This window comes from Haliotis rubra, unplaced genomic scaffold (assembly GCF_003918875.1).
Source record: "Haliotis rubra isolate DU_JTF1 unplaced genomic scaffold, ASM391887v1 Scf210, whole genome shotgun sequence".
Classification (NCBI taxonomy): Eukaryota; Metazoa; Mollusca; class Gastropoda; order Lepetellida; family Haliotidae; genus Haliotis; species Haliotis rubra.
Window position 1 is genome coordinate 1163959 of NW_025766115.1, and position 23339 is coordinate 1187297.

The 23339-nt window shown below is 41.1% G+C and overlaps 3 protein-coding genes across 5 annotated transcripts in view; 1 reads left to right on the forward strand and 2 right to left on the reverse strand.

The window, feature by feature from the left end:
• The window catches only part of LOC124276626 (SANT and BTB domain regulator of class switch recombination-like), a 46226-nt gene extending 46004 nt beyond the window's left edge, over positions 1 to 222 (reverse strand). For both annotated transcript variants that reach the window (XM_046712280.1, XM_046712278.1), the window contains exon 1: positions 149 to 222. The gene's annotated coding sequence lies outside the window, so the exon portion shown is untranslated. The remainder of the gene's footprint in view (positions 1 to 148) is intronic.
• Positions 223 to 515: 293 nt separating this feature from the next.
• Positions 516 to 6044, forward strand: LOC124276627 (CD2 antigen cytoplasmic tail-binding protein 2 homolog). Its single transcript, XM_046712282.1, has 4 exons — positions 516 to 957; positions 1685 to 1806; positions 4331 to 4898; positions 5734 to 6044. Exons 1-4 carry the CDS (start codon positions 798 to 800, stop codon positions 6015 to 6017), a joined length of 1134 nt encoding a protein of 377 aa, XP_046568238.1. The 5' UTR covers positions 516 to 797; the 3' UTR covers positions 6018 to 6044.
• A 6472-nt stretch (positions 6045 to 12516) lies between these two features.
• On the reverse strand, positions 12517 to 22824 carry LOC124276628. 2 transcript variants are annotated; one of them, XM_046712283.1, is made up of 4 exons: positions 22747 to 22824; positions 15270 to 16144; positions 14695 to 14751; positions 12517 to 13436 (listed from the first exon to the last, which is right to left on the reverse strand). In XM_046712283.1, exons 2-4 carry the CDS (start codon positions 15941 to 15943, stop codon positions 12584 to 12586), a joined length of 1584 nt encoding a protein of 527 aa, XP_046568239.1. In that variant the 5' UTR covers positions 15944 to 16144; positions 22747 to 22824; the 3' UTR covers positions 12517 to 12583. The 2 variants fall into 2 exon arrangements, with proteins under 2 accessions (XP_046568239.1, XP_046568240.1); XM_046712284.1 differs by lacking the exon at positions 14695 to 14751.
• Between the last annotated feature and the right edge of the window lie 515 nt (positions 22825 to 23339).

The window sequence follows — 23339 nt, forward strand, 5'->3', positions numbered from 1 at the left end:
TACTAACAGTTGCAGCTTCTATTAGTAATATACTGCAGTGAGGTCTTGTTTAGGAATGCTGAAGTTGAAACAAACGCCGTTTGAACTATATTGGGTACCCTATAATGTTTACAATGCTTTTGTTTAAGACTTATAGTTACCAACTCACATTAGAAAACAAATACTCTAAATGAAATTCCTTAGCGTCATGTTGCCAAGTGCTTGGCCTCCATTTTTCCTTTTACAACTGACCAATGGAGAGAAAACGAACTGAGGATTTCTACAAATAAAATGCAAATACAATGTCTAGTCTATACTTTCAGATATTCATGTTTATATTGCAATGACTATTTCCCTTTGTTGGTATAAAACAATTTCTCTTTTTCTAATATGTAAATAATGCAATGTCCGTTTATTCACCATGTTCAACAGTGCCGGAAGTTCACAATATCAATCATTCCAACAATCGGCACCTTCTCACACCCGCCTAAAATAGCTAATGATACTCCTTCGTTCACTTCACAGTGCCACACATGGAACCCATAACGCAGATCCAGTTTTATTTTGAAATATGTTTTTAAGCGATGATTTTTTTCAGGGCCTTCATTCAGAGAGAATTTAGGCTCTGGTCATCTGACGGAGTTTGATCAGAACATTTTCGGAAATTTCCGAGAAAATCCGAATGGTGTTCTTCCGCCAAACGCGCTTGAAGAACGTTCATGCTTTGTGGCGAAGAAACACATAATACTTGAGGTGTTTTCTCTTTCTCAAATTAAATTTGGCTTGTGACAGTTGAAGAGAAAAGACCAAAATCCACGATGTCTGAGTTTCAAGGAGATATGTTTTCTGAGATGGAAGAAACTCGCCCCAAGGAGCAACCGAAGGAGACACGTTTTAAAGAAAAACATTCTCTCGACAGTGACGAAGAAGACGACGATGGTGACAAACATGAAGTTCTCGACGACGAGGAAATTGAAGGTAGCTATACTATGCACAACGCGAGACTGATATTGATTAAAATGTTTTCAGAAGCTTTGCTTGTCGCGAGAGGGCAGGTAAATCGGCCTGGTGCGTCTTCAGACTGGAGATTTGGTTGATTGCATGTGTAGCGGCCATAAAATGTCAGAGTCTCGTGCTGGGATTCGAACCACGGACCTTATGATCCGAAATGTCCGCATGACCAATGGAAACAAATAAAGACTTCCGACCGTATCCCCCCTTAAATTTCATTCTAGTCAAATTATATCACCTGAATATAAATTCCCCATCTGAAAAGGATGAATTTTAACATGTTTCTTTAATTGTATCTGAACATACTGAAAAAAAATGGCCCTCAAAGGAATTTTTCCTCATCATTAAACTTTAGGGGGATGTACATACAATGCCAATGACAAAATTTCCAAATCTCTGCATTGCCCCAAATCACTAATACCACAATCAGTAAGAAACTGTACCCAACAATGTCTATCTTTTGTATTCTTAAAAACTTGAATTCATTTTATGAAACTGTGATGCTTTCATAGCATGTTTTCATATTCTCTAAATCATAACACATGTCACCGTTTTGACATAAACTATCAAACACCTCCATATCATTGTGATCATGATTATGGATATGCTTTGATCATGATTATTTGTATGATTCCCCCAAATATAATAATCATCATTATGAGATAATAACACACCTGCTCATCATATTTTGTAGGCCAAGAAGAGGGAATTAGTGATGTTGTGGAAGGCATTCAGATAACACCCTTCAACATGACAGAGGAAATGGAAGAAGGGCATTTTGACAAGGATGGCATGTTTATCTTTGAGAAGGACAAGGTAGTACTCTTTGATTCAGTTATATGATGTTATATACTGTAAACGTATTATATATCGCGCAGGTTTTATTTTCACACTCTTCGCGCAAAATATTTTACCACCGAAAAAACCTTTATACACAGCGAATAAACCTTTCATTCACTAGAAATCTACGGGAATCTTAAAATGACGACTGATAGTGGCATAAAGAATCATACTTACTGTGGCTGTAATGGATTTCCCAAATGATGTCCTCACATGTTGTACTTTGACCAATTGTAGTGACAGATGGTTTGATACAAAACAGATAACCATGAAACGACTCGGAAAGAAATAATACAGCAGTATTTTATTATTCATCAAGATTTTATTTATATTTATTCCTGCATAATACGAAATGAAATCACAAAGTCTGGAAGTCCAGGAGTCTTACGGGTAGGTGCTTTCGTTAACCACATTCGCAATGCCATCATCAGAATTCGGAACATAAGACTGATGTGTTTTTCATATCTTTATATAGTATACTAGTACTAGTATTACTGTATATATCGCGCAGGTAGGGATTTTCTGTGAGTAAGCAATACACGCCGCCTGACAGGTTAAGCCACTCTGGTTGTTTTCATTGCTATTAGTGGCTGCCTAAGAGACAGCTGGCAGTTCAAGCAATTACTGATTGCGTGAATAATTGACTGCACGATGTAGTCTAAACTGTCAATTCTGCAAAATTTGCACCAAGCGAAAAAAAGTATGTTTACAGTATCTCATTGTTTGTCAGTGTTCATGTCAGAAAAGTGGAATCCAATGACCTCAAACTTTGTAAGAATTGGGGACATTGGATGAACACTGGTATGTATTGTTCTAATGCAATCTTGGAGCAGAGCCCAAGAGTGAGTGAGTTGAGTTTTACGCCGCACTCAGCAATATTCCAGCTATATGGCGGCAGTCTGTAAATAATCGAGCCTGGACCAGAAAACAGCATGAGCATCGATCTGCGCAATTGGAACAGATGACATGTGTCAACCAAGTCAGCGAGCCTGACCACCAGATCCCGTTGGTCGCCTCTTACGACAAGCGTAGGATACTGAAGATCAATTATAACCCGGATCTTCACGGGTCGCAGAGCCCATGAAGTTGCTTTGAGTCAGGATCAGTGTATGTTTACTGTCACCTTTTGATTCACATTTTGTATTGGTAGTTTTCTTTAAGTTTGATTGATTGATTGATTGTTGTTTAACGCCGCACTCAGCAACATTCCAGCTATATGGCAGATGTCTGTAGATAACTGAGTCTGTACCAGACAATCCAGTGATCAACATCATGAGCATCAGTTTTCCTTAGGGGTTCGATATATTTGTGTGTTGCCCCTGTTGCTCACTGCAGTGAGGTTGTTGGATCATGTGTACACATAATGCCTATATTCGGTCAGTAAAAGATTTGTAGATTTCATAAAGATGGGTACTCAAGTGTAGAAAGCTATATTGGGTAATTGAGCATAGTGTTGCTTCTCTATTACATTGTCAAATGTTTTCATTCATAAGTGTATGCGGGCAACTCAACATTAATTATTAGGGATGTCAAGATACATAAGTTTCATGAATCGATACGTATCACGATAACTATTTTTGCGTTATTTCATAAATATTTCATATTTTATAATTGTCCATGAAAAGACAAACATTTTTTATTCTCACTCTCAGAGATTAAAAAGTTCTAATATCCCATCTTTGTGCATGAAAAATAATCATTTATAACTCTCATAACATCAAAAAACATGATACAATTGCAAAATGTAAACGATACATAAACATATTTCAACCAATACTTTCAAAACTAAATATTGATACAGTTTTGAATGTATCGATAATTGTATCGTCTGAAAAGTATCAATGTATCGTGGCATCCCTATTAATCATGTTAACAGGGTTTTACTTTTAATGAGTTAGTTTGCATGTTTTACACAAAAACTGAGCTTGTCTCGTGTGTATGGAAATCAGAGCGGGGCATGTATCCTTTTTATATCATCATGATCATTGTCTCTTTCAGGGTTCGATTTTTGGAAATACACCAGCTAAGGTTTAATTAAACATGCTGAAGTGTTAACATGATTAAGATTTCAGCATTTAGTCATGTTAATCATGTTAATGATGACTTATTTGTAATTCAGTTATAAAAAATATCATCAAGCCGAAGACCTGGGTTCAATTCCCCACATGGGTACAATGTGTGAAGCCCATTTCTGGTGTCCCCGTCATTTATTTTTTCGATTTCCATGATATTGCTGGAATATTGCTAAAAGGCGCATAAACCAAACCAAACTCACTCACTCACTATAAAAAATATTTGAGAAACTTCCACTTCCATTTTGTTTCTTTCAATTCCATGATGATCTGCCTGTAGCTGAACTACTGCTGATTGTTGTGGTACTGCCACTCTCACTGATTCTCAGTATCTCACAATTTCAAGTTGTTTAAAGAATTTAAATATAAAGTTACTTGTATAGAAAGCTTAAATAAAATTATATGGAAATTGTACTTTCTATTTCCAGGCACAAATCCGAGACAGCTGGATGGACAACATCGACTGGGTTAAGGTGAAAGAAACGCAGATCAAACATGACCTCAAGCGGTCACTGTCAGATAGTGATGAAGAGTTACCTCCCTTTAATGAGCAAGCTGTCTATGCCGAGATACTGCCAATGTTGCAGCCTGGTGAGAGCATTGCTAAAGCCCTGCGGAGAATTGGGGGAAATCAAAACCTTTCTGCAAGTCAAAGATTAAAACTGAAGAAACAAAAGAAATTAGGAAATGTAAACAACAGCAATACTGAGGAAGAAGCTCAGGAGAAGAAGGCCAAAATGGCGAAATTGACAGAACTTGCAGACAGCTTTGTGTCAAACGGTATCATGGACATTTATGAAATGACATATGAGAAGATTTCACACACTTTGAAGAAGATGGAGAGTCAGAAGGTGAAGTTTGACGTACCAGCTGATGTTGATGACGATGATGCTCTCGATATGTTTGCTGATAACTTTGATAAGAAGGAATCTGACGGTACTGAGATTGGGCCTAGAGAAAGCAAAAAAGCCAAGCTAGATCTGAATGGCAGTGGAGGTAGGTTTGTGTATCTAGAGTCTTAACTTCAGTAACGTGATGTTTCAAATTTAGAACCCTTGCTTGCAGCAAGAGGTATCCAACAAGAATGACATTTTTATAGTGAGGTACATGCATAAAATTGTATCCCAGTTCTATGCTCATGTTTTCAACCACTGGGCTGAGTGGCCCAGGTTGAATTACTGGCAAACAAGGATAAGTTGAGCACCGACCTGACAACTGACCCATATTAGCATGTATGAGTGCTGCCCACTGGTGCTTACCATTGTGAGCGAAGGGGCCCCAGGTAGTCTGCGATCAAGTGTAGTGCTACACTGACCACGAGAGTCTTATGAGCAAGGCGTGTGCAGCTATGTGCGGAATAAATTTCATCGTCATGCACTGCACGTGCACTAGCCTACATCTGTTCTACCTTTCAGTTTCACAAACCAAATGGGTTTGCTCATTGCCGTGCAATGCCTACTTCTCGTGAATGCATTCTCTGTGCCGGTCCAACTTTTCCTTGTTTGTCAGTACAGGGATTTACAGGAAGAAAATTCTTGCATCCTATATGCATAAAAATTGACAATGGACATAGCAAATTGACAATGGGGACGAAAGCAAAATTTTTGTATTAATTACGCCCAAGTGACAGGGACACTGAAAAGTCCAAATACTTTTTGTAAAAATTCAAATCAAGTGACAATACGTTCTATCACTCAGGTAAAACAGTTTTCAGTTTTACTTGCTACTATATTCCTGTCAATTGCAGTGGTTTATTTTCATCAAATATCAGTGCCAATGAAGCATCTATTTATACATTCTATAAACTGTTCTTGACATTTGTGTGTTCCAGAAGATGCATCCCATAAAACAGAACCTGCAGCAGCATCAACATCCACAGAGGCAGCATCATCGTCAGCAGCAGCATCTACATCAGCGGAGGAGTCTGAGGTGAAATGGGAGTACAAGTGGGAGGACACAGACTCTGCCACGATCCACGGCCCCTTCAACAGCACACAGATGTTGAAGTGGTCAGACGATGGCTTCTTTAAAAACGGAGCATACTGTCGCAAAGTTGGTGCAGCTAACGCCCAGTTCTACAACACGCGGAGAATAGACTTCGACTTGTATACATAAGCTCAAAAATAATTTCTATCCAAGAAATAGTGTGTTTGTCTATGATTGTTTAGAACCACATCCTTCAGCTTTTAATAAGAAAGTGTCTTTGCAGTGTGTCCAGGCATTGATCCATAAGGGATGAATACTAGTATTTGTATATATTGAAAACTGTTTTAGTGCTTTGATTCTGTCCATCCTCTAAGGTCCAGGGTCTTATAATATTGAATTATACACCTGGAACTCATTTGCCAAGCCCCTAGTAGCATCATATGACTATTGAGGGACAATCCCTCATACCTACTGACTAGTTGTTCATGCCAGTGTTGAGCACTAGTCTGTTTGTGAAATCTTGGAGGGCGAGTTGTTTTTCTTTAGTTATCTATCTAGTTAGTTTACAGAATGTATTCCAAATGTAGCTATAGACGGATTGAATCTGACCAATAACTGCTACCCCTGAATGTAAGATAAAGACTAATGACTATTAAGACTATTGTCTACCCTCAAACTAGCAGATTAGTGGATCACTATGGTTTTAAAGTGTTGATGTCAGTGCTGGTCTGATGGTCAGTGCTGGTCTGGTCGGTGTTGATCCGAGGGTTGGTGTTGATCTGAGGGTCGGTGTTGATCTGAGGGTCAATGCTGGTCTGATGGGCAGTGTTATCTCTGTATCTGTTTGATTGAAAGTCAATGCTCCAATTCAGTATTGACCAATCTGATCCCATATTTTTGTTCATTTGTAGGCAGCAACCAGGTTTTTTACATATCTTGTATATTAAATACATTGTATATTTGATATTTCTCATCAATTCCAGTTAGGTAAAGGTAAAGATCTTTTCTGGTAGCAATCTCAGGTTTGTCAAAACTAAACATGGTGTGTGTATTTGTAATATTGTCACTGCTGAGATTGCACTAGTTCTAGATGAGTAGATTACTTACTTATATTGAGAGTGACATCTGTTGGGGATATCAGGACAGTCTTGCCTCATCATACATACCAAATGATATTAGCATCTGAGGACATGGAGAAATACTGCTGATGTGACTTTAAATTTTAATTCTACCATGACTTCAGTAAACACTGGATTGTGATTGGTTAATTAAAGTCATTCAGAGGTATATAATCACGTTATACAGGTCTCTGTTTTCCGTGCGCAATCATACATGGTTTACGGTAATGCACTATTTTTGTCTGCCCACTAACATGGCGGACACCGAACAACCTACCGATGCACCGATAAATTACGGCGATTTTACTGTCGGAAATCACACATATGTCTTTAAAGATGGATTTAGCGATGACGGGCACGACTCACTACTTGCGTAAATCACAGCAATAGGTGTTTATACATACAAAAGTACTTCAGGATGGAAACAAATATTCAGTCGAACAAGATCAAAACATCGTCTGCTTTCCGAATAAAAATTCAGTAAAAAAATATGTTTACGCTATGGATTCTATGTTATGTCAGAATAGATCAGCAATACTGCTACAAAATTTCCGTTTAAATTTATTATCAGCTTTGTCAGCATCATATATCCACTGATCTTGATCCGTAAAGGATGCATTAACATCGAGCGCCGAAGAAATTTTGATTCTAATGCCTTCCGTCCACATAAATAAACAGTTGGGTTATCAATTCAAACAAAATGATATTTTGAAATTTGTACTGTTTCAAATTTAGCGGTAGTAAAAAACACAATTAGATCTACAGAATCTGCAAACCCGTTCTGTTTAGCCCAACATATTTTTTTTAAATGTATAATATCACTTTAAAAGTCCATTTAGCTTAGTCATGATCCCTCTTATCCATTACACTGCTTGATCTAAAGTAGTCTATTAAAGTATACCCCTGGTCTTACCGTGTTTATGCCAGAGGTACACCCTCCCTGATCCATCCTTTCGAATATCACCACAAATCCTGTCAACAGACTGCCATGAACATGCCAGCCAATCCGGTTCAATTTGAATTCACTACACTTTGAAGCCACTAGGTCACAAAACACTTTCCAAAATGCAGAAAATAATATCAGAGGCATCGAATTTGAGCACAAAGTACACACATGAGTGTGTGAGACCACCACATGCTGTCGCCTTGTGCGCGTTGTGAGGCAGGAAATGAAGTTGACTAGAAAAATTCAACAGTATCTAGCTTCGCCAACACGGACTTCTCGCATACAGCAAAAGCCCTACTCTTAAATTTTGTACCAGTACCAGTAATTAGATATCAAAGACTATCTCAGTCATACAATCAGGTTAACCTTAAGCAAACTGTCAGTGTCTCTCCTGTGTAGCATCTTTCCAAATGTAAACAATGACTTGAGAAAAGGTCAAGGCCATGAGGTTGCTGCCACTATTCTGGTGGGGAAAGGGTCTTACGATGGAATTTTCAAATGTGAACCAAGCTTTTGAAACTTATTTGATATATGTTTTCCAACTTATCAGTTAATGATTGGTGATTGATGCATTGAAAAACAAAACGTGATTTGTTATTACTGAATCTGGAGTTTGTTAGTCATTGACGGTTTGCCACCAAACACCCGTTTAAGAGGCGATACCACTTGAGATTGGAATGCGAGGCCGCTTCATGTATTGACTCGTAACCAAAGAAAGAGCTCCACCTGAAATTGTTCATAAAATTGTCATGGTAGAATGGAGATAAACCTACTGTGTTGGAAAATCAGAGGTATATAATTGAAATTATAATAGCTCTAAATTGTTCATTTAAAACCTCGCATCTGGCGTTCGGTTTTAAATGAAATTTGAAATTATAATGGATTACCCTCTGATTTTCCCACAGTACTCTACTCCTACTCACTGAAGACATGGGTTACAATCCACCTTATAGGCTTGAGTTCATGTCAGGTTTGGCGCTGTGGTGTCATGTGTTTGGGAGAGGGGGGACCAGGTGACCAGGTGAAAGGGGTGACCAGGTAAAAAAAGGCTCCGACATCAGCTATGGAATTGATATGATCATATCTCCAAATCCAAAATTTGTTGCAATTATGATTCTAGATTTGTCAGCATCTTGCTGTTCTTGTAAGTTTCACCCAAGAGGTAATGTCTTAGACATTATCACTTTGGGCTTCCCTCCTTCATTAAGCTGACATACCTATATATAACTGGAATACCCAACCTGTGATTAACCCAACTCACTCATTCATGTATAATACAGGAAATGAAGTATGGTATAGCGATGGTAGTATCTTGACAGTCCTGAATGCAGAGTGAATGTTGTTGACAGCTGCTGATTTAGTGAATGTGATGTTTCAAGCGGGAGTGAATGTGGGGTTGAAACACATGCGTCCTGAATATTCTCTTGATACTAACAGTACTGTAACATTATGAGATAGTGTCTTGAAAACATGTTTGTCCTTTAGTCATATACAGATGACATCGTCAGTACTCAAGATTTGTATGCACTAAGTTCCTCCAAACTGAATACAAAGGTTGCTTCCCAATGTATTAATGAGGTGTGACTACTTTCAGTATGCTTATCAAATTAGGCTGTGCGTTACCATGGAAATCTTTTCAACGATGACTGAGTGTATCAGAGTGATCAGGTTCACTGGCTTGGTGGGGCGGTGGGGTAGCCTGGTGGTTAAAGCGTCCGCTAGTCACTCTGAAGTCCCGGGTTCGAATCCCCACATGGGCACAATGTGTGAAGCCCATTTCTGGTGTCCCCGGCCGTGATATTGCTGGAATATTGCTAAAAGCGGCGTAAAACCAAACTCACTCACTCACTCACTGGCTTGGTTGATGTATGTCATTTTTTGATTCATTAGTAAAAATAGTGACTGTTGCAAAGTGGTAGTATGTATTCCTAATAATGGAAGTTTGTTTATTGTTTAATTGGTTGACGCGTGTCATCATTTCCCAGTTGTGGAGATGGCGGCTCATGCTGTGGAACAAGGTATTGTCTGGTGTAGATTTGAATATTTACAGACCACTGCCATATATCTGGAATATTGCTGAGTGTGGCATTGAACAACAAACAATCAAATGGTTGTTTCACTATGCACTCAGCAATATTCCAGCTATATGGCAGCGGTCTGTAAATAATCAAGTCTGGACCAGACAATCCAGTGTTGACATTGTGAGCATCGATCTTGGCAATTGGGAACCGATGACATGTGTCAACCAAGTCAGCGAACCTGACCACCCGATCCTGTTAGTCACCTCCTCCTACATGGATGGGTTGCTAAGAACAATTCTAACCACGATCTTCAAGGGAGACACGCATGGGTTGCTGAAGATCAATTCTATTCCTGATCTTCATCGGTTCGGATAGTGGAAGTACCAAATGCATACAAACATGTGACTGACAGAGTAGATATGATTTAATTTGTGTATGTTCTCATACACATGTGCTTTTGACAATTGTGTTTTTTCTGGCAATACCATTGTTTGACTAAAGGTGAGGGATGAAATAGAGGGACTCTTTCCCTGTGTCTCATAACTGTATGCATTGATAGAATATTTACAGTAATGCCTGTCATGTATTATATGTGTTGAGAATTCCATGAACTGTGGTAAGAAATGAAATAAATGTTTAGATTAGATAAAACATTTATTTACGCAATGGACAAGGGAGTATTTTGTCTATCACGTTAGATGACCGGGTAGCAAGGCTGATGGGGACATGTGTTACACAGGTGAGAAGTGATGAAACTCGATATGATCATAGGGATACTGCTTGCCCTTTCAGTAGTAGTCAACTCAAGAATGTTTTCAAACAATGGAAGGTTGTTATCAAGTAATATTCATCCTGTGGCCGATGCCGAGTTATTAGAGCGTCCGTTCAATGCCGAAGACCCAGGCTCGATTCTCTACACTGGTACAATTTGTGAATCCCATTTCTGGTATCCCCTGCTGTGATAGTGCTGGAATATTACTAAAAGCTGCATAAAACCATACTCACTCACTCACTAATATTCATCCTCCATGCCTTTCCAAAACTTAGTGAGAAATAGTGGACACTGTTAACTGTGAGAAATGGTGGTCACTATTTATAAGATATAAATACAGTAAAGTGTAATTATTTCTTAAAATATATACCCTCTGATGTGAAAAGGCAACATTACATGAATGGATCACTAAAACTCAGTGATAATACCGCTAAATAATATCACTAAAAATCAGTGATAATACCAGTTTGTCTGTGAAAGGGTAAGAATGTCCTGTGTTTCGAGATTGAATCAGTCCTATATGATTGGCCTTTGTCGGCTGTTTTGGCAAATTCTGTAATCAGCTGTATGTTTGCCTCAAGGTGTACTGACCACATGTCAACGTTGGCCTTGTGTCCGGTCTTGTTGTGTATACTGTATATCATACATATATCCTGTATATTCCACCATTAGCATTCTGTATATACCTCATCATCATAGCCATTGTTCATACCTATGACAGTAAAAGTTACCTTTTGTCTTTGTGTGTGTTTGTTTTTGCAATCTCAGCGCTATGACTGTGACTTTGTTGTTTCTGTGCATTCAGGAGATGAAACAAGGGTTGTCGTGTTGTTATGCTGTCAGAGTAGGGGTATCAATATAATACATATACCGGTACTGGACAAAAATAGTTCGGGATATATGTAAATTTTGAAAATATGAATAATGATCTATTCATTCAATGACACACACTGATAAAATATCAATCATAGAAATACCAATATCCCTAACTTATTTTGTCCAGCATATATGAAAACGGCAGTATTCCATAATATTATTAACACGCAGGCACACACATGCATATACACGTCGGTATAAAAATGCAATATTCTTGAACACTAAAGACTATTTTACCTAATTTTCAAAACTTACGTATAGTTTGAGTGGGATCTTGTCCACTAATACAGGACTCTTGGATATTGGATGTGTAATTCCTAATCTGTCATGGACTACCTTCACACAGATTTGTACTACTGAGAAGAGGTTGGGACAGTGGAGAGTTACTTCCCTTAGTCTCCTTGGCTTTTTAGTCTTGTTAGAATCCCAGATTACCACTTCTTATCCCACTTCCTTTTCACAAACCTATTGTACCGTTACGACAACTGTCCATATTTTACAAAGATTTATAAAACTGCCATCATGGTGTATTCTGCCTCGAGGGGCGGTAGGGTCGCCTCGTGGTTAAAGCATTTGCTCGTCACGCCGAAGGCCCGGGTTCGATTCCCCACGTTGGTACAATGTGTGAAGCCCATTCTGGTGTCCCCTGCCGTGATATTGCTGGAATATTGCTAAAAGCAGCGTAAAACTCCCTCACTATTCTGCATGGCGAGCAAATCATCTATGTTTCAATCCCAAAGTCGTCAGAGCAAATAGATGTTAACTGGTGACCAGGCTAACCAAAGGACGAGTCTGTTATGATGAATACTTAATACCAACATATTACTCTATACCTCATTTCACTTATCAGTACCCGAGGTCATTAAAACCCTCACACAAAGATAACGTCTCGGTATGACTTATTATAAAATAGAACATAGTTTCCCTGTAAAATGGAACTTATGAACTACATAAGGACTGACAAATGGTTTATTTCAACTGATGACAAACACTGACTTATGACAGATCCTGCAACCTTGGGTCTACCTTGCTATGGACATTAGGTCTACTACTTTCTGCATCTGTCTTTTCTTTATCTTGTATTCTATTGGAAGCTGATCTCTTGCACTGGGATTAGTTGATTTATGTAAGGATTTGCTCTTTGGCACTTCAATATCATCAAAGGACACTGATAAAACATTACCACAAGCCTGAGACTCACTAGGCCCCTGACCTCTCTTAGAATCCTTGATTGTATCACACGTCCGTCCAACAAGCTCTGGAAGATGTACATCCGGTGTATATTTATTATCTCCCTTTTTGTCCTTGACCTTCGGCTTCGATACCTTGGAAGTCCTGAAGCCTGTTCTTAGACATCCGTCTCCAAGGAGAGCCGTTGACAGGAACTCTGACAGTTTAACACTGGTGGACTTTTGATGATCTGTTTCTCTGAGGAACTCCACATGTCCTCCTTTGATATGCTTATATTGGAGAAATCGTTTAAAGGGAGACTGTAACTGGTCGAGTAACCGCTGGGTAGCTGATGAGAAGTCAGAGTTTGGTCTGGATCCAGGTTTGACTGTTACTTCTGCGTCATTTCGGAGCAGAATCTGAGGCAGTGTGTTGGACTTCTGCAGCTCTCGTTCCCTTCTCAGCCGTTCGTATTCCTTTATGTAATCTTCTGCTGTGTCGTCTGCTCGGCGGTTGTGGTGATCTGTGGAGTCACTCTTCTTGTTTCGAACGGGAGTCAGGGATGGAACGCTGCGGGTGTTGGTTAAGTGCGGTTTGTCCCCCTTCTTTCGTTTTGGATTGTCCCCCTGGGGCGTCTTGTCGTGGCCCCTCTCCTTCTCCTTTACCCCGGACTCGGCGGACATCGTGCTGCCGAAGTCGGAACAGCTGAAGAAGAAGAATAAAGGCATGTTTAGTCTTTTGTTGTCACTTTTGGTTGTAGTTCAACAGTATTCCAAAGATCTGGTTACAGACCGCTGCCACACAGGCAGCGGTCTGTAACCAGATCTTTCAGTAAGAGGCCACATCGATCTACGCAGCTGGGATACAATGACATGTACAGTCGAACCCCGTTTACTCGGACCCCGTATATCCGGAAACCCCGCCTTCCGGACGATTTTTAGGTGAAACGAAACTTGCCTTCAGTAATTGTACTCGCTTAGCCGGACCCCGCGCTTCCGGACCCGCACGGAGAAGTTTCAAACCATTCCCATAGATTTCCATTTAAAAATGATCCAGTTATCCGGACGGAAAGATCTGGGCACATGTGCATGTGTACATGTATGTTTCACGTCAGTATTGTTTACCGGACGACTAAGTGTATTCATTGTTAATCTCTCGGCAGGCGTTTGCTGTGAATTGAGTACCCATCAAAACACTAGGGACGCGTGTTAATCTCTCGGCAGAAGTCGGCGAACATGACTACCCGATCCCTGTAGTCACCTCTAACGACAAGCATGGGTGGCTAAAGAATAATTCCAAGGACATATTTACTTTCTTGAGTTAAACTTGATTTACTAGAAATTTATGTGCCGATATGTCAATTTTGTGTGTAGGTTAAAACACGAGTCGGGAGTTAAGCCGGGCGTTGTTAACCCAAGGGAAATTAAGAATTGAGGTCGGAAATTAGGTCTTGCCGCCGGGGCTCTGTTTTTTCTGTCTTAGATACCCACCTATCCAATATGATAGAATAGAGAAAAGGTGATCACAAAGCATGAGTCATAATATTCACAATGCACGGAGATTCTAACCCATGATTCCTGGAGCCCATTTTTCTTACCCGCAATCCCCACACATCAACCGGCATTGTGATCCTAAAGTATTGATTTGATCCCGGGGACTTGTGCCAAATGATCACACTGTTTGAATACAGCTGTTCCAGACAGTCGTAGATTTCGTATATGCTAGCAAAAATTTATCTGGGAAGGGCAGTCATATTGAGATATCCATATGTTGAGACGAGCGGGATGGCTATAGCGCTGTCCGTTGTTGTACTATCTTCGAGCTTAGATAATCGCAACGGTAGTCACTATGTGCTGTGTTCAACTGTATTTAGATTCTGAGGATATACTCGTTTGTATATTTAAATGGTTTAGGTGCGAAGCTACCCATTTGGATCGTTTTTGCTAGAATCTGCCCTTGTTACCTTGCGTCCGAGTCACCAGGGAGCAGAGAAGTGAAATCACATGAGTTGACAATAGAGCTGGAACACAAAACACGGGTGGTCAAAACATGCAAAGCGGGCGTGGTTAGAGTAACAAAGGGGCGTGGTTAGGGTGACAAAGGGGGCGTGGTTAGATACATGCAGAGGGGATGTGATACGTGACATGCAAATGAGGTAGTGGTCTGTGAAATCTAGAGGGTGTGATCTGAGACATACAAAGCGGGAGCAATCAGTGACATACAAAGGGGGTGTGGTCAGCGACATACCGGTAGGCAATGTCAGTCTGTAAAGTTGCCATGCTCATTCAATGTGATCAGAAAAAATGTCTAAATAATATACAATGAATGTAAACCTGTCCTTATTTGTGACATGGTAGACATAGGTAGTACACTGAATGAGAATGTATGTTGTTTAACGCCGCAAATATTCCACTTCAGTCTCGAGACATCAGGCTCCTTCCTACCCACCACGTATTTTTTTTGTATTGTTAAAGAATCGAACACAGCAGATACAGGGGCCTTTATATAACAAGCCATACACCCAGAGAACAAACTAACCATATATTTTTAATCCTGATGGCGTACGGATCTGGCACGTCAACTCCAAACCTGGGCGGCGGCCGAGCCTCTTTCCCGACATCCGCTACAGTATGGCACTTCCGGTACTGCGCCATGTGGTCGCTGGTGTCAGTCGTATGTTGGAAGTGGTATGGTTTGTACTTGTGATCGGCACAGAGTCGCTGAAACACTGAAATGTACGGCTTCCTTTTGGACACAGACACACCACTGTTCTGTGTTCGAACCTTGTTCTTTGCACCTCCCCATGCGCACATGCTACCTTCCTCTCCTTCGTCAATAGGACTACAGAAACACTTCCTGTTGGACAACGAATACATTTTGAGCTGGTCTCCTGAGGCAGACTTTCCGTAATTGCACATGCATTTAGGAGTCTTCTGCACAGCTTGAAGCGTCTCATGTTTTGGACAGCGGTTGTCTGGTAACACCTCTTCCTCGCCCTCTTCCTCAATAATTGCACTTGTTGACCTTTGGCACACGAGATAACCATTTGCAGCGGCGACCGTATCAATTTCGGGAAAACCGGTTCGATGCAGTTTGTCAAAGTTCTTTGGTATGACGTCATCGAGATGTGACTGAGACTCATGGTTCTCGTTTGGTTGTTGCCATGGCAACAATCCACCATCTTTGATGTCGATGATACGGGCTTGTGTCATACCATCACTTCTAATTACCCCGCGCCAAGATTGACATTAATTTTTTATCAGACCCTGAACCGTCTCCTTTCAATGAAAACAATGGTCGGCCTTTGCGGTGAATAATTGAACAGGATACCCAGCAATATGGCCGCAATGGTGTGAATCTGTGGAGTTTGGGAGTCACAGTTGACGCCCAACACCCATTTTTTGGAAACAGATCTGAAACAAAAACAGGGACGTTTATTTCAAATAACTGAACATCTATATGATAAGAAAGCAAACTTGTGTTTGCTGTTTTATCGATTCACCATGCAAGGTAGAGACGAAGAATTTTTACTTTCACAAAACTTCACATATTTGCAAAACATTCAATGTGTCCAGGGAACGAACAATTGTTGTCTTTTCCGGTGAAGCTCGAGGCAAAATTATTATCATTATTTAATTTTGGTCCCTTCGAACACTTTGGCTGTGTTAACACTAATCCTTTAACCGTGGACACAGATATATAAGATGAAGATGACATGGGGTTAGGGGCGGATCCAGGGTTTTGGAGAAGAGTTTGGAGTGTGTGTGTGCTCATAAATCATGAAGTCCAAAGGTTAGGGGGAAATGCACCTCAGGGAAAATGTTTTCGGGGAACCGACCGTGGGGTTCAACGTTTAAGATTATGGCACATAAATTGACGTAGAAAAGAAAGTACAGGCCTGGCGTTTTGGGATTATTTTCCCGGAAACAACGTAAATATTTTGAAAAGTGCTTTGATTGTGACCTACAAGCAACAAGCAGTGCGTACTGCCAAATCAAAACACTGATATCGGTCCCAAATGCAACAATATACCGGCGCGAATGCATGTGCGTGCGTGTTTTGGTTTGATACTAGTCCATACTAATTCCGTTTGTTAAGGGGGCCGTGGGGTAGCCCAGTAGTTAAAGCCTTCGCTCGTCACGCCGAAGACCCGGGTTCGATTGCCTACATGGGTACAATGTGTGAAGCTCATTTTGGTGTCCCCCGCCGTGATATTGCTGGAATATTGCTAAAAGCGGCGTAAAAATAAAGTAGCTTTGTGGTTAAAGCGATCGCTCATTCCACCAAGGACTTGGTTCGATACCCCGTTTTTGTATTGCTTGTAATATTGCGGGGATTTTGCTCAAAGCGGGATAGAAAATAGTATGTCTCACAATCCCTGAACTGTATAATTTGCCCTTCTGCCAAGCGCTTTCTGCAATGCTTAAAGCCCTAAATACATAGGTCTACATTTCCTCAGGTTCTGGGGCGGTAGGGTAGCCTAGTGGTTAAAGCGTTCGCTCGTCACGCCGAAGACCCGGGCTCGATTCCCCACATAGGTACAATGTGTGAAGCCCGTTTCTGGAATATTGGTAAAAGTGGCGTACATCTAAACTCACTCGCTCCCCAGGTTCTGAATCTCCCATATCACAAGGGCTTCTTTCCAATTTAAAAGTAATTGTCTGTTTCTATCAAAATTATATATATTCAGAGACTAAGCGTTAGTCTAGGTAAATCCATACGCACTCATTCTCTTAACAGAATTGTTTACATTTACCTGTGGTGAAATCCAGTATAGTCTTTCAAACACAAAAACAAAACGTCAACTGTTGTTCTGAATCAGGGCTGCAGATAAGGGCCGTATAGGCGTAGTTACGGATATAAAACAAGCACGATACGGTAGGAAATAATTTAGAAAACGTAGCAGATACGCACTACAGCAATGGAGTACGGTCTTAGAATCATTTACAGACGTATTTATCTAAAAAAGTATTGTTTTATTGTTTATTGACCTGTTTACACAAGAGTAGCAATGTTGTGGTGCTTATATGAAACGAAACACAAGATTACTGATTCTCCATTAAATTCCATTCAGTACTCTAAATGTACTCTTATTGTTTTCCAGTACTCCTATATTGAAAAATTAGCAGTACGTACTCCTGATGTTGAAACGTTATCTGGAGCCCTGTGAGTGACACACGTCCGTGCTGGTAAACTCCTTTGAAAGTAACTAGTTTCTCGAGATAACATCAACATCGTAATGTGCAAATAACTCAATGTTATTTTTCCGTTTCATGATGTAATTGTGTTCATTAATGTTTAAATCAGTCGGTATTCGTCACACCTGGACCCTCTTACCTTTGTAAGTTCACCGTCTTGGAAGATTATCACCTTACCTGAGGTACTCCGAAAAACTAAGCCGTATCCCTCGGGGAGAGGGTCAGTAAATACGTACACTATGTTTGAGCACGTTTGTATACGTAATTAAACCCGCAGCCAGACACCTACCTGGCGCACAGGCTCCAACACAAACAACCAGTCAATCTGACCGAGGTCGCCAACACACGCCCCTATAACTGTTTAAACGAAATATGTACAGGTTGTTATCCGTCTTTGCTGATCGTGATTACTGCCAGATATGACCCGTGTCAATATATATATGTTCTGCATTCAACTCTGGCTTTGTATTCCACGAATAGGAAAGTTTATCTCGACAAAAAGCATTTGCAAATAAACATTTCTATTGAGACGCGTCCGGTGTATAATTATGTTTGTGAATGCCTCCATGTTAGATGAATAGCAATTACTGGTATATTCCATTTAATGTACCGCCGTATCATGTAGCGGCCTCTATGTGGGAGATATTGGCAATTGTTTGTACCTTTCCTATGCGTGATAACGTCAAAAGACGTTGTTAACGTTTTGACAAACATGGCTGATTGAAATTCGGTCTCGACACTTCGTCATTAGCGTGGAGGTATTTGTCAGTCACGGCAGTGTGCACGAGTTTACGCTACAACGAAATCTATGAGGGTGTTGACGTGAAACGTGAGACAGCGTTGTATATGGCGGACTTAATTGATAGTCTATACAATAATTTCTAAAGATCTTTAACAGGTGCGCGTGTTAAAGGGCGTGGTTTTAAGTCCGTCCATTCTCTGAATGATTTGCCAGGATGATAAAGGTATCACTGCTTGAGTGAGTGAGTGAGTTTTATTTTTACGCCGCTTTTAGCAATATTCCAGCAATATTGCGGCGGGGGACATCAGAAATGGGCTTCACACATTGTGGGCTATCGATCCCGGGTCTTTGGCGTGACGAGCGAACGCTTTAACAACTAGCTAGTCTACACCACCGCCCCACTGCTTGAATGACACCCGTAATGAATGAGTATGGTTTTACGCCGCTTTTGGGCCAAAATTGCGCTTTCCCCTATTTTAACTGAATTTGTTTTCAAAATATTTTTCGCACTTACTCAGAAACAGGTTTTATGCCCCCTGAAGGGAATCGAACCCGCATCTTCGGCGTGGCGGTGAAGCTTAAAACACAAGGCTACCCAAGCCCTTCGTGTTATCGCCTCTCATAGAGAATAGGGAGAATAGAATAGGTAGATTATCCCTGCATGGACTAGCATTATTGCAGGTGTGTCTTATGCATGCAGTAAGAATACCACAGTTAGGCATGTTACTGCAGACAACAATAGACAAAAAGTGTTTTTTCCTGTAGATATATGTCGTACTTTTCCGGAAAATGTCGCCTTGCGAGATACACAATAACGTTTGGTATGTTGCAAATGTGATACCAACAGTTCGGCAGTTAGAACAAAATGTGCCTTACTTGTTAGAAAGGTTCACTGAAACTAATAAAACGGATCTCCGCCAATCAGACTCCGACATTTGTGTGTAGTCTGGCTACATATAACACGATATAGCCGTCTACAAATGATAATATCTGGGGTAAAGAGAGTAAAAGGCACGGTTATACAATCGTGATATACGTCACAAACAGTGCAGGCAAGATATCTGACTTCCTACACGATAACACCAGCGATTTGTTACCATGTATACCACCAGCTACCTACACCTACAAGTACCTGCTCGGAATATGATCGGTGGCTGGCACTTAAACATTTTATCATTCATCTCAATCAACACCTGATCTCTAGAAATAACGTAATGAACTGATATACTCCAGGACGACTCTGAGTCCTGGATCGGCCTCAAGTGGTCTGATCTGGAGTTGATTTGTCAGAGTGAATAACGCTGGTTATTATGCATAGGGTTAAATAATAGTCCTGATTTCTAATACACAGGTTTCAAAAATAGTCCTGATTTCTAATACACAGGTTTCAAAAATAGTCCTGATTTCTAATACACAGGTTTCAAAAATAGTCCTGATTTGTAATACACAGGACTAATCAAAAGTCCTGATTTCTAACACTCAGGGTTAGAAAATAGTCCTGATACATAGGGTTTTGAAAAGCCCTGATTTTCTAAAACATTGGGTTCTACAAAGCAGTGATTTCTAATACACATGGTTACAAAAAGTCCTGATTTCTGATACACATGGTTAAAAAAAGTCCTGATTTCTAAAACATAGGGTTCTAAAAAGTCCTGATTTCTTATACACAGGGTTAAAAAAAGTCCTGATTTCTAATACATAGGGTTCAAAAAAATTCTAATACACAAGGTTCCAAAAGTCCTGGTTTCTAATACATGTTTTAGGGAGAGATAGGGTAGGCTTGTAGTCAAAGCGTTCGAAGATCCGGGTTCGATTCTCCATATGGGGACAATGCGTTACCAGCATCGGTATTGCTGGGATATTGTCATATGGAGGTGTTTAACCGTACCTGCTCACTCAGATGAGATTCACATAGTTTACAAATGTCAACAATGCTATTGACGTCATACACCCTTCTGTGTTGACGTGGAAAATGTTCGGTTCTTGTGTGTGAATCATAATAACCCGTCTGTGGATCAAAGGTCACGCGTGTGGAGCATTACCTGTCTGTGGAGCATACGTCACTCGGGAGGAACATTACCCGTCTGTGGATCATACGTCACTCGTGTGGAACATTACCTGTCTGTGGATCATACGTCATGCGTGTGGAACATTATCTGTCTGTGGATCATACGTCACGTGAGTGGAACATTAGCTGTCTGTGGATCATACGTCACTCGTGTGGAACATTACCTGTCTGTGGATCATACGTCACTCGTGTGGAACATTACCTGTCTGTGGATCAAAGGTCACGCGTGTATAGCATTACCTGTCTGTGGATCAAACGTCACGTGAGTGGAACATTACCTGTGTTTGGATCATATGTCATGTGAGTGGAACATTACCTGTGTGTGGATCATACGTCACTCGTGTGGAACATTACCCGTCCGTGGATCATATGCCACTCGTGTGGAACATTACCTGTCTGTGCATCATACGTCACTCGTGTGGAACATTACCTGTGTTTGGATCATACGTCACGTGAGTGGAACATTACCTGTCTGTGGATCATACGTAACGTGAGTGGAACATTACCTGTCTGTGGATCATACGTCACGTGAGTGGAACATTACCTGTCTGTGGATCATACGTCACTCGTGTGGAACATTACCTGTCTGTGGATAAAAGGTCACGCGTGTAGAGCATTACCTGTGTGTGGATCAAACGTCACGCGAGTGGAACATTACCTGTGTGTGGATCATATGCCACTCGTGTGGAACATTACCTGTCTGTGGATCATACGTCACTCGTGTGGAACATTACCTGTCTGTGGATCATACGTCACTCGTGTGGATCATTATCTGTATGTGGATCATACGTCACTCGTGTGAAACATTACCTGTCTGCGGATCATACGTCACGTGAGTGGAACATTACCTGTGTGCGGATCATACGTCATGTGTGTGGAACATTATCTGTTTGTGGATCATACGTCACTCGTGTGGAACATTACCTGTGTGTGGATCATACGTCACTCGTGTGGAACATTACCTTTCTGTGGATCAAGCGTCACGTGAGTGGAACATTACCTGTCTGGGGATCAAATGTCATGCGTGTGGAACATTATCTGTCTGTGGATCAAACGTTACGTGAGTGGAACATTACCTGTCTTGGGATCATACATCACGTGTGTGGAACATTATCTGTCTGTGGATCAAACGTCACGTGAGTGGAACATTATCTGTCTGTGCCCGCCGTGATGTTGCTGGAATATTGCTAAAAGCGGCGTAAAACCAAACTCAGTCAGTCAGTCTGTGGATCATACGTCACTCGTATGGAACATTACCTGTCTGTGCATCATACGTCACGCGTGTGGAACATTACCTGTCTGGGGATCATACGTCACTCGTGTGGAACATTACCTGTCTGTCGAACATTATCTGTCTGTGGATCATACATCACTCGTGTGGAACATTACCTGTGTTTGGATCATACGTCACGTGAGTGGAACATTACCTGTGTTTGGATCATACGTCACGTGAGTGGAACATTACCTGTCTGTGGATCATACGTCACGTGAGTGGAACATTACCTGTCTGTGCATCATACGTCACGCGTGTGGAACATTACCTGTGTTTGGATCATACGTCACTCGTGTGGAACATTACCTGTGTTTGGATCATACGTCACGTGAGTGGAACATTACCTGTGTGTGGATCATACGTCACTCGTGTGGAACATTACCTGTCTGTGGATCAAACGTCACGTGAGTGGAACATTATCTGTCTGTGGATCATACGTCACGTGAGTGGAACATTATCTGTCTGGGGATCAAACGTCACGTTGGATCATAACCCGTTTAGTGGAGAACATCCCATGCACGGATCATATCGTATGCACTATATACCACGTGTGGAGACAATAACCCGTGCGTGTGTGTGTTTTCGAGATAACGCATGTATGTACCGTTAGACACACCCACACACGCGCGTGCGCGCACGCAAACACACACGCACGCACACAAAAACAACAAACAAACAAAAAACAAAACAAACACACAACATACACATTGAACAATACACATACACCGACTTACCTGGCGCACGTGTAAAACCTTCAGGTGCCCGCTAGTGTGTGATCAGTATTCTAGCCTCCTATCTGACGACCCTCGTACTCCAACCCACCGTCAGATCGTCAATAATGCATCGAACTATCTCCATCTTGACTGATGGTAATCAATACCATCCTATTGTCTTTTTATGACCAGGAAGCGGTGTAAGTTGTCTAATTAAAATCCCCAACAACGTGATAGGTAGCCGAGAGAGACATTTTGTAATGGCATAGCAGAGTCTAGGTCCGTGTTATGTGGAGCGTACGTTTGTTATAGCTAGTGGAGCGTACAGGTTCATACTGTTCATAGCCAGAGATAGGTGTCGTACAAGCAAGTGTCTGAAGATACCTCCTCAAGTGTCTGAAGATACCTCCTCTCTCTCTCCCTCTTCTCCCCACCTCTCTTTCTCTCCCGGGGCGGTGGGGTAGCCTAATGGTTAACGCGTTGGCTCGTCACGCCGAAGACCTGGGTTCGAATCCCAACATGGGCACAATGCGTGGGGCCCATTTCTGGTGTCCCCCGCCGTGATGTTGCTGGAATATTGCTGAAAGCGGTGTCTGTCTGTCTGTCTCTCTGTC

Coding starts and splice junctions, on each gene's coding strand:
- LOC124276628 (XM_046712283.1), bottom strand. CDS start 15,943: ATGACACAAGCCCGTATCATCGACATCAAAGATGGTGGATTGTTGCCA. Junction 14,752..15,269: donor ATCAGGATTAAAAATATATG/GTTAGTTTGTTC, acceptor TTTGTGTTCCAG/CTCTATTGTCAACTCATGTG. Junction 13,437..14,694: donor CCTGGTGACTCGGACGCAAG/GTAACAAGGGCA, acceptor CTTCTTCTTCAG/CTGTTCCGACTTCGGCAGCA.
- LOC124276627 (XM_046712282.1), top strand. CDS start 798: ATGTCTGAGTTTCAAGGAGATATGTTTTCTGAGATGGAAGAAACTCGC. Junction 958..1,684: donor CGACGACGAGGAAATTGAAG/GTAGCTATACTA, acceptor CATATTTTGTAG/GCCAAGAAGAGGGAATTAGT. Junction 1,807..4,330: donor TTATCTTTGAGAAGGACAAG/GTAGTACTCTTT, acceptor TTCTATTTCCAG/GCACAAATCCGAGACAGCTG.